Source organism: Struthio camelus, chromosome 19, assembly GCF_040807025.1.
Source record: "Struthio camelus isolate bStrCam1 chromosome 19, bStrCam1.hap1, whole genome shotgun sequence".
Taxonomy (NCBI): Eukaryota; Metazoa; Chordata; class Aves; order Struthioniformes; family Struthionidae; genus Struthio; species Struthio camelus.
The window spans coordinates 5407546-5422192 of record NC_090960.1 but is presented as its reverse complement, the minus strand read 5'-3'; the positions used below and the strand labels follow the sequence as shown (position 1 = coordinate 5422192).

At 46.2% G+C, this 14647-nt stretch overlaps 1 protein-coding gene across 5 annotated transcripts in view; it reads left to right on the top strand.

The window, feature by feature from the left end:
- RAB11FIP4 (RAB11 family interacting protein 4) overlaps positions 1–14647 on the top strand; it is a 126334-nt gene that overhangs the window by 35056 nt on the left and 76631 nt on the right. For all 5 annotated transcript variants that reach the window (XR_011135518.1, XR_011135516.1, XR_011135517.1 and 2 more), the window contains exon 2: positions 11656–11743. Coding sequence is in view for 2 of the 5 variants with exons in the window: in XM_068913836.1 (XP_068769937.1) it covers positions 11656–11743 (88 nt within the window). In the remaining 3 variants the exon portion in view is untranslated. The remainder of the gene's footprint in view (positions 1–11655; positions 11744–14647) is intronic.

Sequence of the window (14647 nt, the reverse complement as noted above, 5' to 3'; positions counted from 1 at the left end):
CGCCAGGATTTCAGTGGTCTCTGAATTGCAGATGGGATGGGTGAAAGTAGTGTTTGTAACTGCGAGCAGTCTCTTTGGGATGTGCGCTCTGAGGAAGCTCTGAAAACTTCTCGATCCCACTTCCTCCTAAGAGGGCAGACAGTGGTACTTTTCCATGTGTCGTCAGATTCAGAGCTCTTTCGAAGTTTGCCAGTGATTTTCTGTACTCGTAAGATGTTTTGTGCTGTAAGTGCAGAGGTTAGCTAGGGAGGTAAATGGTGTAAGAGAAGTGATTCCTTGGAGCTAGTAACTTCTGGGTCTCTGCTATGGTTGAAAATCCAAAGATGTTAATTGTAAAATCTGGGCATATAATATGTCAAAAATTGTATTTGTTGCCATTCCAAATTAGGTTTCTATCATCAGGTATAGTAAAAGCTGCAAATGCTTTCTCAATGGAGAACAGGGAAACGGGAGTCATAGTATCAGTTTTCCTGGCACTGCTTGGATTTCTGTCACAAGCACACAATATTTAACAAGGTTCATGGAGTATTATGTTCTCTTAATAGCTTATTTCCATATTAGAAGTATTTTAAACAAATCTGTCCCTAATGTGTTCTCTCTGTGCAGTACCGTATGGCTCAATCTTTTACTATCAGGAGCTAATAAAATGCTATTCAACAGAATAAGAAAACAAGATGATGGTGAAGATCTGCCCAGTGGGAGAAGGGGAAGCTGAGGGGCAGAGGGAGCCAGTTACTGGTAACAGCCTGCTACTGGTAAACCTGCAGTCCTCATTCCCGTCCCGCAGTCCCTTGGTCTCTGGATGCCATCACCTCCCCCAGCAGCGAGGCTCTCCCAGTCGAAACAGTGCTGTAAACCCTCCCGCCCTGGAAGCTGCAGCCTTGATCCCGTAGCTCCAGCCCTCACGGCTCCCTTGGGGTGAGAAGAGGCAGTTTACTTTCCTCCTATCCTCTTTCTCCCTTTTGGAAAGTGCCCCAAAGCCTCTTCCAGGAGCAGGCAGTGTGGCTCAGCATACTCGGAGCGCTTGTGGTCCTCGCATTTCGGGTTAGCAGCTGACTGCCCATCTGTGCTGCAGAGCCGCGTCGCTCCCCCTTCCTGCTTCTGTGGCTGAACTGCGTTCCTCATCTGTCGCCCACCTGAGTGGAGGTAATGCTCACTCAGGGCATTAATAACACATGAACACCGCAAGCTTTTCCTTTCCTTTGAATGCACTCAGCCACCTGCAGCACCTCTGAAACCACCTCTTTCCCACCGTGGGTTTATAATTCACTAGTACGTTTCACACACTCAGCAAAATGCAGCAACATTGTGGATGTTTTCTCCATCTGGGTTAATGTTGGGTATTTTTGTCCAGTTGGACTGAGTCCCCATGGACCCAGTTCATATTTGGAAGAAGATGCAGTTCCATGTCCTTTCAGGGCTTGGTGCCAAGCCAGGAAAGGGCAGTGAGTAGACTCTCTTAAAGTCAGTTAGATTTTTGCATTGGAGCCATTAGTGGATTATGAATTTGACAGATTTAGTAATTTGCTCAAAGTCAAGGCCAAGATGGGTCAACCAATTTCCTTACCTCATTTAGGATACGGTCCCAAGACCTGACTTCTAGTTGGTGAATTGGGTGTCCCTGATTAAAGCAGAAACTGAGACAATAGTTTCTGTTAACACAAGACTTACAGGCAAGCCAACTTGCAGGCTTGAAGCCTGCTGATAAAGCACCAAGGGGAAATGACTGATGCTTGAAATCAAAATTCAAAGCAAATTCAAAGCCATTGTTTCCAGCAATGATGTATGTTCCTGCATGTTTTGGGATCAGACAGCATCTGATGGAAATTCATGATGCTGTTTGCAGTGGCATGAATTATTTACAGTACACAGCCTGCCGGAACAGGCTGGCAGGGGCAGACTTTGTTTGCTGGCCTCGTGATTCCTGAGTGCTGGCCTCCCCCACCTTACGGATGGGCCAGGCAGGCAGCCCTTCACATCACATACTTGAGAGTCAGGTTTGGGGAGAGCACTGAGTCATCTACTGGGATGACCTGAAAGGGTGAAAGCACAGCTTTTAACCCACTTACTCCAGGTTAGGCAAACCTTCCAGATATATCTAGTTGTCTTCTCAAAAGACCTCAGCTGATAGGGAAGCCACTAGTTCCTTCTTCTAGTTCTGATGGGTAAACACACACACTCGTATACATTTGAGCCTTATTTCTAAATTGCATTTGTTTAGTTTTAATTTGTAGCTAATGGTTCTTGATGGCTTTCCTCTGCTAGACTAGAGAGGCCTTCAGAACCTACAGTTTCCTGTTCGCAAAGGTCTTTATACCCAGTAAACAGATTACCACTTAGTCTCCCTTTTGCCAAATTAAGCAGGAAGAACCCAGAAAGGTTGATTGTATAAGGCATTTTCCATAGTCCTTGAAAGTTATGTCTGCTCTCTGCATCCTGTCTGGGTTTTCAGCGTCTCTTTCAAAAGTGGTTACCACAACTGTAGCAGCATTGGTCTCTCCAACGCAGTGTAAAATAATTCCCCTCATCCTGCTCCCCTTGCGAGAATTGCCAGAACATCACAGAGAAACCTCATTCCTCTCCCCCGAACCCATAAATCCCAGCTCTCCAGAACTTCCAGAGTCTTCCTCCCTCTATGTGCAGACTGTGTTACTTCTTTTCCTTTTTTTTTTTTTGGTATCCTTTTTTGTTTTGTGACCTTGCATGACAGTGTTTAAAACCCATTGTGTTTGTATGGGCTTCACTTATGAAGTGATCCAGAAGAGTGTGGGACTGCCTGAGTTGTTGTTATTTATCATCCTGTCAACTGCAAATTTCATCATCATGGTTTTATATTTACTTGCAGTCTGTGGATGCAAACGCAGAATAGCTTTGGGCAAGGACCGATCCTACCAATCCCTCCAAAAATGCTGGTGTCCCCCACTGACCGGTCCCCCGAGTACCGATTAACCAGTGCAGCTCTTGTAGGGCAGGTTGTTCTGAGTAGTATCCCTTTAGGGAGAACTAATTAATAGTTAGAGTCATCATTTGGGGGATTTTTATAAGCAAGGAGAAAGCAAAGCCTATGAACTACTGTTGTCTGTAAAGAGAGGAGGGCAAAAAAAACCTATGTCTCTTCCTTAGATTTGGAAAAGGCCAGTCCGTTAAAATCAGAGTGAGCACAGCTCTGCTGCTCCCTCTCTAAATCCTGTGGGAACCTCTCTAATTCCATCCTGCAGCATTTACATATTTAATCTCCTTTTGCTGGAAGTTTTCAGACGCTTCTCTCAAATGCTTCTGCTTCAGGAGATCCTGCCCAAGTGTCGCTGCCGCGGTGGAGCCTGACCTTTTCTGCGAGTGCTCGTCTCGCCGTTCTCCCAGGTGCTCCTGCTCGCGCTGCAGGGCGAGACGTGCTCTCCGACGCCTGCAGTATGAAGGCAAACTGCTGAGAGTACTTGCTTATTTCAGATGGCATCTTCTGGCTGTGACTGCATCCTGCTGTAAGCATTTGGTGGATGGAGCCTGTATGGGCTCCCTCAGAAGTCAATTACAGCTAAATCTAACAGATTTTCTTTGTATTAATGAAATCTCCTTTACTGGCCAGATTTGTAAGAAAAATAAATGAGGTCAGCCGAGCTCTGAGTTTCTCCCTGCCTGGAGATGGCAGCAGGATTCAGGTTCCAGTCACAAAATCTTTGCTGGAGTAAAAACCTAGCTGCTTTGGCACTGTCAGTATGAGCTGGCCAGGAGTGCTGGGAGGTGCTGGTGAGCTGAAGGCAATTGCAAGAAGAGATCACTTTCAGTAAATCTCATCCGAGGTTTGTCGGTGACCTATCCTCTTCTGTCCTCTTCCTCCGCTCCCTCGGCTACAAAAATCCTTTCCCTTCTTCTGTCAACCGTCATGCAGCCGCCCGGTCACACAGAGCGTGTAGTCATGCTCCGGGGCACCGTGAGCCCTGGGACGGCAGTGGGGAACTAGCCCAGCGGGGACTGACAAACGTTGCCCTTGTTCCTAGTCTGAGCAGCAGACTGCAGTGACTTCACTGCCCTGCGCACCCTGGTATCTGCCTGCGACAGGCCCCGAGCTCTCCTTCTGCCTTAGTCGCAGGCTCCCGTTTTGCCCTGTCGGCAGCCCATGGGTTGCTCTGATTTAAAAGCGAATTTTGTCCCAGGCTGTATGGCTGCAGAGGACTCGGCAGCATCCTCGGGATTTCCTTTCTGCGGTCATGGCTGAGGCAGCCCGTGGCGGGCTGTCTCGTGGGACTGTGGGAATTTGGAGGGCGACTTTCATACCTGCGCTGCAGCAGAGCTGGGAAACGGAGCGTTCTCCTCTGCATTAAATGCAAAGCTGCCCCCGACAGTTAGAGGCTCCTTCTAGCTAACACAACTAGAGACTCTGGGCTGAATAAACTGAGCAAACGTGTTTCCTAGTTGCCGAGTTGGGTGACTTTGCCGAAAGTCAAATCTTTTCCAAGTACCCTAACAGCACAAAAATCAGAAAGGGTGGTAATATTTCAGCAAGCTGACTGCCTCTGCCTGCTTCGCTCCGCTTGTAAGAGTTCGAACAAAATGACTAGATGGAGTTCAAAGAAAAATGCCCTCCTTCCCCTGCAATTTTTAGGACGCTTTGAATTCAGCACAAACACCAGGCCTTTTGAAGACTTTAGATTTCAGGGTTGTGCAGCAGGACACTCTGTCTGAAACCCCTGCTGAAGGAAATGAGCACAGCTGATGGTATCTGCAGGCACAAAAATAGCACAGTGCTTATTAGATTTAAAACCCTTGCAGGTAAATCTTTGAGTGACCCCCAGGCGTGACTGTGGGTTTCTCCCCTGGCTCCGCTGACGCCAGGATTTCGCCCCTGCTCTCCTCCTGCGGCTGGGCTCGGCTGTGTCATGCCTTCTGGTAGCTAATGGACAGTTCGGCAGCGGTCTACGTCTCTAAGCGTTAAGCTTTTTGACTCAGTTATTTCTCTCTCTTCTTGTATGGGGAAGGTTTCATTTGGCAGATTTGCTGCTTGAGTGTCTCCTCCCTGTTTTCAGCCTCTGAATAGGGCTGGATTGTAAATCATTTGTTCACAGGGGTAGAGCCGAGAATCCAGCCCTTACTGATTCATGACTTAGTCTGGCTGCCTGCCTCGGCCATTCCCTTCTCTGTCGCGCCCAGAGCTTGTATTTTGAACCAGGGGAGCTCTGGTGGAAGAAAATCCTCTCACCTTGTTGTCCACTGCTTTGTACTGCTAAGTCCTGCTCATTAATATGCGCCTCTGCCTTGGTGAGTTTTAATTCCAGAATCCTTCTTTCACTCTGGACCTTATCTCTTTTCTTTCATAAAGCCTTTATCTTAATTGCAGAGACTCTTTAAGGTGTTCCTAGCCTTCTTTTATGCTTCCAAAAGCAGCAAGAGGCAAACATCACTTGGCCACGCAGTCAGTAGAGCTGGGAAACACAATGGAGAGAAGGCGAATGCCTTGCCTGAAGTGACCTCTTATTACAATGGAGAAATATGTTTGCACTGAAGGGATAATCACCCATTCATCCGAGCCAGTTAAACAATAGGGACAGAGCGTTTGATTTTCTCCAATTGTTTCCCAAAGCAAAAAAGATTTATACCCTCTCTCTGAGACTATTGGCTGTCTGCTGAGGGGCTCATTAGATAGACCCTTGCAGCTGCCAGGAAAACTGGCAGGATTATTGAGCCTCCAGCTAATTTTTTCTGTCCTCGTCCTTCATTTCCTACAATGAAGATATGGTTTGCAATCCAGACCTTGCCTGTGCTGTCCTGCTTTGGTGGGGGGGGACTGCTCTGTGCAGCAGTGCAGAGAGAGGGTCTGTCCTCAGCCCAAGACATTGGATGGCTTGTGGTGTTTGGCTCTGGAGCGTTCCCTGCGCTACCAGCAGGTGTTGTGACAACCATATGGTCATCTCGGCACTGAATTTTGGCCTCAGTTGGTTTCACAATCCTGTGTCCCCTGCAGTGGGGTCAGCACAGTCTGCTTAATCCACTCATGCCAAAACGGGCTGCCTTGCTCTTTCCGTTAACGGGGCTGAGAGGCTGCTGCTGTGTTTGCCAGCAGAGCATTACGTCTGTAAGCCGGTGGGGCCATTGACTACAAAAAAGGCTGTAATGTCATGCAGCCTGGCTGCTGGACTGACAGGCGCTTAACCTTTCCCAGGGCAATAAATAAGCACCACAAGCTCTGATTAATTGTTGCGAGCCAACTCCCTCTGAGAAGAAAGAGGATAGGACGTTATTTTTCTACAAAGAGCAGCAGAAGGGCGGTTGACAGTATAGACAGCGGAGAGGATTTAGGGGTAGCTGGAATGACATAGTTCAAGCCGTGGCCTGAAAATCAAGCTTAAAATTAAGTATTACCTTCAGTAGTACCTTAATTCAAGTAATTAATTGAGAAGAGCTGCTTATGCCAAACATTGGCTCTCAGTGTGTTGCAACCCCACCAAGACGCCTCATCTGATGGCCTCTCTTGGATGTCCCAGAAAAGGCAGTCCCTGTAGCAAAGAGCTTCACAGTCTTATACTAGCAAGTTGCTGGTAAAAATGGCATGACTGTGTGCACTAGAGGCTCAAAGCTCAGTACAAACAGACAGTGACTTGTGTAAGGGCATATGTGTGTATTAATGCACAAACTCTTTTGTACGTATCCACCTAAATATAGTCCCAGCTGACTGAAATCCTCACAGCGCCCCTGGCGCGTGCTGTGAGCTGTGCTGACTAGCACTGGCTAAGATGTGAACAGTAGCAGCCTAAATTCCATCAGGCTATTTTGTAATTTCTTGATCTCTCCTGCGCTGATGTTAGTTGTTTCCTTTCAAAAAATTAATGGAAAACCCGCAAAATTGGATTTGGGAGACTGAAGCACTTTGCTCAGGTGATAATTTCATTTCCTGTTAAGACATTACTTAAACTTAAATATGTGTGTATTCTCTGCTACTTTGCAACACACATACCCATGCATATACAGTCTTTGATTTGATTTAAAAATGTCATTGAGACCAAGAAACAGGCCACTAAAATCATTGGATCAACTTTCAGAAACAAACCTACTGCGCCAAAGTCACTGGGAACACCCAGTGACACTACTGTGTTATAGCACAATACTAAACTGTGCAGAGGCTTCCCAGCTGGCTGCAGAAATCTATACGTTAAAGCCTAAAACACAGTTTGATGCCTGCCAGCAACAGGCCTACAGGAGATAGGATTCTCCAAAGCAACCCTACAAGCTTCAGAAATGGTATTTACTTAGATTGCAATGATGGGAGCTTGCTATTTGTCAAAGAGAGTTACAGGCTGATCTCGTAACCTGAAAGACTGGTGTCTGATTAGATTTTGTTGCTGTATCTGTAAGGGCATACATGCTCAGCTAGTGACCAGGCACTTTTTCATCAAAGTCTTTGGGACGAGGCTGACTTACACCAGCTGACACATCTGCCACGTGTTTCAGCTGCTACAGTGGTCAGGAAGATTTTCAGCTGTAAAATCTTGCTGCTGCAAGCCTCAGTGGCTTGTCTGATTAAGCTGTTTTGAATGCACCCAAAAATGAGAGTCTGAAAAAAGGAATTTCTGCTACTGCTGCTTCTCTTGCTGTAACATCTGTGCTGTTTGTGAAGGTGAGCAGGGATAGCTGACCCAGCTTTCCTAGGTCACGGGTGTCTCTACTTAATTGGTTTCAGGAAGGATTTCCAGCTGATCTTCCTGATCTTCTATGCATTAAATCCACACTGCAGTTTCTGGTGAAGTGGCAATTTTTTGTAAACAAAAATGTATCTTCGGCTGGTATAAATCAGTGGGGCTATGCTAATCACTTGTGATACCAGCTGTAGGAATTTAATCGTGAGTTTGACAATAGCTGACAGCTGTAACATTTCAGCTCTGGAAACCTGCAGTAAGAAAAGCCAGTAAGGAGCTGATTTGTTCAGTTCAAAAGTGCCTATATCCTGCTACCTTTTTCTAACAGTACCCTCAATTGTGTTCATCTTTTTAAGTTCATTCCTTGTTCATCAAAGGGAGGAGGCTCTTCACAGGTCTGAAATATTTTAGGTAGGGGATAGTATTTCCAGGGACTTGTGCTATGTGGCAGTAAACTTGACTGGAACGGCAGCAGGTCAACGCACGTGTCTTTGACTGGTTAATTAGTGACATGTTTCTTAGACCAGGGTTGTGTTTGTGATTACAGGGCAGGGTCTCCAGCCCAGCAGTCGGTGTCCGTAGGGAACTGCTTCAGGTAGGGGCTGTCTGTATGATGTTACTCATGGGTTCTACTTGATCTCTTACTTGTGTGTTTTGTATACTGAGAGCTGTATTTCATGTATTTGCAATATGTGATGTCAATGTAAAAATCCAGGTATTGCTTCTCGCCTACCTGACCCAGATAACAGCCAGCCCTCAAAATGCAGGAGTTAGTTTGTTCTTTCTTTTGAGTGTCTCTAAAATCAGAGCTAAAATCAAGCAGTGAATTAACCAGAAGATCAGTGGGAAGGAAGGTCCCATGATTTTTTGAATGTAAAATGTGAATCTTGTCTTTTGACGATGCAGAATAAAACTGATGATGGAATTTATGTGTAGAGAGGATGATACTTAAAATCTGTATCTGAACAGAGATCAGAGTTGCTCATGAGGGATATCCTGTGGTTCTCCCCTCCAGGCTAGAATAAAACATCTCAAGACTTGGTGGGAATGTTATTTTCCATCTTCCTTTCTTGCTATCCCCTGTACAGTTAATTTACTGCTTTGTCAGTGGTGGTGTCCAGTCTTCATCCTAGTGTAGCAAAAGCTACCAGGATTGTCTCCTTCTATTCCTGTGTTTAGATTCTTCGAGTCCTCTTTTGAGTGTTTGTTAACGTAAAGCAGTTGATTGATCGCGTTATGTTACTGAGATTCCTGTAACATCGGTTTCTGGTGACAACCACGCTTGCATTGTGGTTTTCATTGCCTGGTATCTCTGCAGCAGTATCACTGCTCTGTTCAGTGTACAGATGCAAACCAGAGGTGTGGGGAAGTTAAATGAGTTGCACAAGGTTACACAACAGTAAGCGGCAGAGCTGCGAAGCGTCACCCCCAGCCTGCCGCTCTGTTGACTCAGTCCTATTGCCTTTTGCTCTCTTATCGTATCTTCTGCCTGAGAGCCTTGAAGAGCTGAAGCTGCTTATTAATCCTAGAAATAATACTTGCCCCATTTCACAGGAGTTACGCAGTGACTCACACACTCGTTTCTCTCTCCAGGAGCCTTAACCGCCAGCTCTGTGCCGTGCTCGCAGAACGGTTCCAGGTCCCGGTCGTGGGGCGCGGGCGAGCCCCGGCGGACGCGGCGGGCGCCTTTCCCCTGTGCTGTCCATGGTTCTGGCTCTGCCACCGGACGGGGCCGCGCTTGCCTGGTCAACGACTTCTGCAATAAGAAAGCCACAGGGAGATTTCTAACTTGTCAGGGGCTCCGAGCTCATCCTGCAGCTCCTTATCTGCCCTGCCTACATAAGATGACCTTTTCTAAGAAAGGGAGAGGGGAAAGGATTCAATGTAAGGATCAAATTGTTTCTTTCTCATTCAGCAGAGAATTTTACATGTGACTAAAAAGTTTCTCAGTTTCTCATCTGTGTTTGGCCATTTGGCTTGTGGTTTCAGCATAGGACAGTATCCATGCCCTTGGCCCAAGGCATTATGGATCTTTCTCACGCTCTGGGTTCAGCTCTCTCTCTGTGACTGAGGCAAATCACAGATTCTCTTCTTCTCCATCTTCCCCTCTCTGCTCCTTCTGTTGAGGAGTTTGGGACTGATGACTTTCAACTGCAGGCTAGACATAAATAGATTTGTGTGATGGAGAGAGTTTTCTTGCTTAAGGTCTGCAATAAGAGGAGCTTGTAGGCTTGTAACGAAGAAAAGCTCTCATTAAATTCCTTAAACAGGGAATGTCCATCTTGCACTGAGGTCTGCAGAGCATGCTGCATGATTACCTGAACTCTGTGCAGCAAGCAGACTCATTCATCTGTCTGTTCACAGGTATAGCCGTTGAGGACATATGGCACTATTCACGGTAATGCTATTAAAACTATTTCAGGGCCCTTGTTTGGCTCAGAAGTCAAACACTGACTGAAGAGCTTTGCTGAACTCACACACTGCTCAGTGGGGTGTTGCTGAGCCTAAAAGGACAGAAAGGGCACCATAGGGAGCAGGAGGTGCTGCTCCACGGGGAAGTCGTGGGGAAGGGCCGTCTCACCATCCCCACACCTTTGTTAGTTCTACATTTGCTTGTTCTCAGTGAGGCCTTTAGGTGGCCGTGGCATTTACTGGCTCTAAGCACAGAGAGGATCTGAAGGAAGAGGTGTCATGTGCACACATTTATGCATTGTCTGGAGGGCTTTAAGAAACTGCTAGGTGTTTGTCAGCGTGTATAAAAAAATAATAATAATAATTGAGAAACTGGGTCATCCGGATTCATTTGCTGCATATCCTTCCAGCTGGGCTTTTGTTGCTGCTCCGACTGACGTATCTGAGCTCGCGATGTAGTCACCAGGATTGTGCGGCATCCTACGTGCCTCTGTCCTTGCCTCCTACACTTGTTTATCCTCCAGGGTGTCTGGAGGGCCTCTCTCAAGGTCAGCGTTGTGCCGCAGCTGCCTGCACGCGTGCCTACGAGCAGCGAGAGGCTGCCTCTGCCTCGGAGAGCGCTCCCCACCAGGTACCACAGGCGAAGGCACAGAGGGGTGAGGGCACGTGTTCAGAGTCACGCAGCACATCCGTGACCGGGGGGACAGCAGCCAGCTGGGGCGTCCCAACACAGTGCCCACCTCACTGGACTGCTCTGCCTCTCTCCTTATTCTCCCCCTTCAGCTACTCGCTTCTGAGATGTCCTCCTCTCTTCCTTCATTCCAGACACCACAACACACAACAGCTTCTCCCTTCTAGAGCGCTTTTCTTCCTCAAAACCCTCCTGAAAAACCTGCCAGACCTCCTTCAGGGCAAATGCCGATTTGGTGACTGTGTTTAAATTCAGTGCAATCTCGTTTTATGGTGGATAGTGTTCAGAAATGCTGAACTATGAGGCTGAGATTGTAAGCAATGAGAAGGTTGCTTGTTTGCATACTGTACTGAACAGAACCAGTCTCTCACCACAGGAATCTTTGCATGTTGTTAATATTCTTGCATTTTTCTAGCATGGCAGGGGAGTTTTTGTTTTATCCCAAGCGCCTAATGAATTTTCACTCCTTTAGTCTGAATTCTTCAGAGAATGAGACTGCCATGTGTTGTGCACATCTTTGTCTGTCCCTTCTTCCCCAACAACTTTTAATAAGAGTGGTGGAGACTGTGAAGGTTTTAAGTTCCTTCAGGCTGCATACACAACAGGTGGTCCCCAGGGAAGGAGGTGCTATTAGGCCCCTTCTCTAAGATGCCGCAGATTCACCCCTTACTGAACTCCTGAGATCTGCACCGGAGAGTGGTGTTGTGTCCCAGCTGCAGAAGTTTTGGTCAGAGCATGCGCCTTACTGGACACCAGAGAATCCAACTGTGGGACACGATTTCTCCTCGCAGAACTGTTTTGTTAGCTGATTCAAAATGAACATTGCAGATACTCTTTGACATGGGGTCTTTTGTGGAAGCTATTGACCAGTGGAGAGAAAACTGACTCACCAAGCTCAACAAATATGTTATGATCTTTGTTTTTTAGGTGGAAAAATTGGCCAAGTACTTGGACCCAAATGATTTGGGAAGAATCAGTTTTAAGGACTTCTGTCATGGAGTGTTTGCTATCAAAGGTATGTGCATATTTCTTAAAAATACCCACTGTAGTTCCAGCAATGTTTCTCTGGTTGCAGGAAATGTAATGATCAAAGATAATATATTTGCAAGTAAGCAGCAATATGCTTTTCTGGTTATTTTAGACATAAAACATTATGATCCCTACCAGTCCTTCCTTGGCTTTCCTTTTTCTGTCTGTTAGGCATTAAGCAATAAAATAAACAATCCAGAGACGGGTTTGTGTTTCTGAGTAGTGAGGGTTGCTGGGTGACCCCTTCAGCAAGGGTTGAATGTTCCTGGCCATGTGTTACTCTTGATTTAGCTGGTTTGTTCTTGCTCGCTGTAGCAACCTAATCAGACTTGATCTGGGACAGAAGGTAACATGGCTGGTGAGAGTAGGGCAACTCTGAGAAGTACATTTTTGCTTCTTGTGCCTCTCGTGTATCAATGATAAGCAACGCTAGAGTTCCTACATCCTGGTTCTGCAGCTGTTAGAGATTCCCCGGGCTTTAGTTTCTTTACAAGAAAACTTAAGAGCATTATACTCTTCTTGAGGTAGCTGCAAGGATATAGTTAATTCATGTTCCCAAAGTACTTGGGGGCCTTGTATTGGAATGAAAAGGGTTAATTTTAGATTGGACCTGTTAAGGAGCCTGGGAGCTAGAGACCAACCAGACCCAACCGTCTCTTTTGCAAGGAAGCAAAAAGTCCCTGGCGGAAGACGGAGATGCTATTGTGCTATTAGGCTTAGCCAAAAGGCAGAGAAGCAAACAGTGAAGAGAAACTTTAGCAGTTTTGCTGCTGATTAATTTTCCAGCTTCCCATAGCAAAACATTCCAGTCTGGACTCTTCCACACACCTCTGTCCCTTAACGAAGTGCAAGGGTGCTATCACAATCCAGTGGCTCCGCTTCAGGGACAGGGTGAATGTCACTGTGATTGTAGTGTGATTCCTGGAGTCGTCTCTGGAGAGTCTGCTACAATGAGACTATTATGAAGCTGTTATGATGCAAGAGTGTGACACCACAGCAATTTGAATTAAAGTTTATGGCAGCTGAGGACAGTGTATAATGATGTGAAATTACAGTGAGAAGCTGCTCTCAGTCCATGTTCATGGAGATACCTTCCCAGGTGACACTAATGTATTTGAAGAGAAGGCAATGGAAAGCCCTGAAGGGAAGTTAATACACCAATATGTAGACACTAGAGTCTACAGCAGAGGTTTCCTTGTCTAGGAAGTGCTCTAGCAAACTGGGTCCTGGGTTCAATAAGACACAAGCTTTGTAAATTTTCCAGTAATTCTCTGTAATTCACAGTCTAAAGATGTGCACAAATGGACAAAACAGAATCAGGAAGGGATAGGTGTCATCTAGGAGAACATCATCTATTCTGTAAATGACTGTGTGCCCTTGCCCATGGTAAAGAGGAGGCAGTGGGCAGTGCCCTCAGTGAAGGAGGGGGCAGCTACGTCTCCTCTACTGCCGGGGACAGCGTGTGCATGTTGTCAGTTACCAGAGAGAGCTGATGCCTTGGGAGCGCTCATCCTTGCTCACTTGGTGGGAACTGCTTCATGTATTCCTATCTTAGAAGTCCAGCCCTGCAAAGTCATGGCTGAATCAAACTCTCTGGGGTACCCTGTAGTCTGTGGACACCTTAAAGCCCTTATACGGAGCATCTTACAGATCAGGGCCCAAATCATATCCTTGATGGATATTAGGGTGTATACGTGAACAGATACAGAGAAATCTTCCAATGCTGCTGAACTCTCTTAGCACATCATTAGCATTATCCACACTTAGACAGTGTCAAGCGTGTATCATCACAGGAGCAGCTGTATCTGTTTCTGATAAGGCATTCTGCTATGCATACTTTCGCAGCATCTCTTAATAACAAACTGATTCTGTTGCTCACCACACATCATGAAAGTTTTATTGGTCTTCAGCTACCAGCTACACTTTTCTTTAAAACAAATTGCTCTTACTAAAATTGAGCAAATGCGTGTCTGCCTTGCAGAATGGGAAGCCTCCACCATGGTTTTACCTCTTATTTTTCAGTGCAGCTACACATCCCAAGAGTAGTGGCAGACTTATCAAACAGAAGCAATCTGTCTTGGCAGCAACAGATTATAAATATGATTCTTCGACATCTCAGCCTATTGCAATTGCTTGGGGTAATCAGAGTAATAGTGCAAAATGAGCTCCTACCATAAATCCAGTGGTCTTTCAGTAATGGAGTATGAAGCTGTGTTATTCTTAGCACTTGAAGCCAAACGTTTAAATTCAAACTTTACTATCCTAATGCCTTGCCATATTTCTTATTTATGCGACTTAAAATTAAATTGTCTCATGGCAGAGGTGAGTTCTCATAGATGGTTTCCTTTACAGCATGAACTGAAGAACAACTTTTTTTTTGCTGCACAGATGTGAAATGATGTCAAGTTTTTGTCTGGAATTTGTGTGTCTTGAATCTGTTTAAAACATCTGACTTGAAGCATCCAGAACCAGAGATTCAAGTCTCAGTGGTAGAGGAGTCACCTCGTATGTTGTTGGTTTGACCCTTTCAGAACTAGGTGTGGCTCTTAGCCAAAAACTATATATAGGAGCCTGAAAAAATCCCAAACACTGGAATACTTGATGCCTATACTGTAATTGATTGGTAGCAGCTCTCACTGCAAGGAGAAACTGCAAATCCTGGATCTGAAGTCTGCAGCTTGACCTCTCTCCTCCCTAAACCAGGGCATTGCCCACTCCGTGTGGTGAAAGGAAAAGTACTGTGGCCCTTTGCAAGTGGACATCAAGCCTTGCCGTCTCCTCCACGCTCCTGAGCTGGGCAAACCCCGTGACCTGTGAGTCACATCCCTCTGCAGCGGCTGCAGGCACTGCCGGGCAGAAGAGACAAATAGTCTTCTCCAGCTGCTGGTGG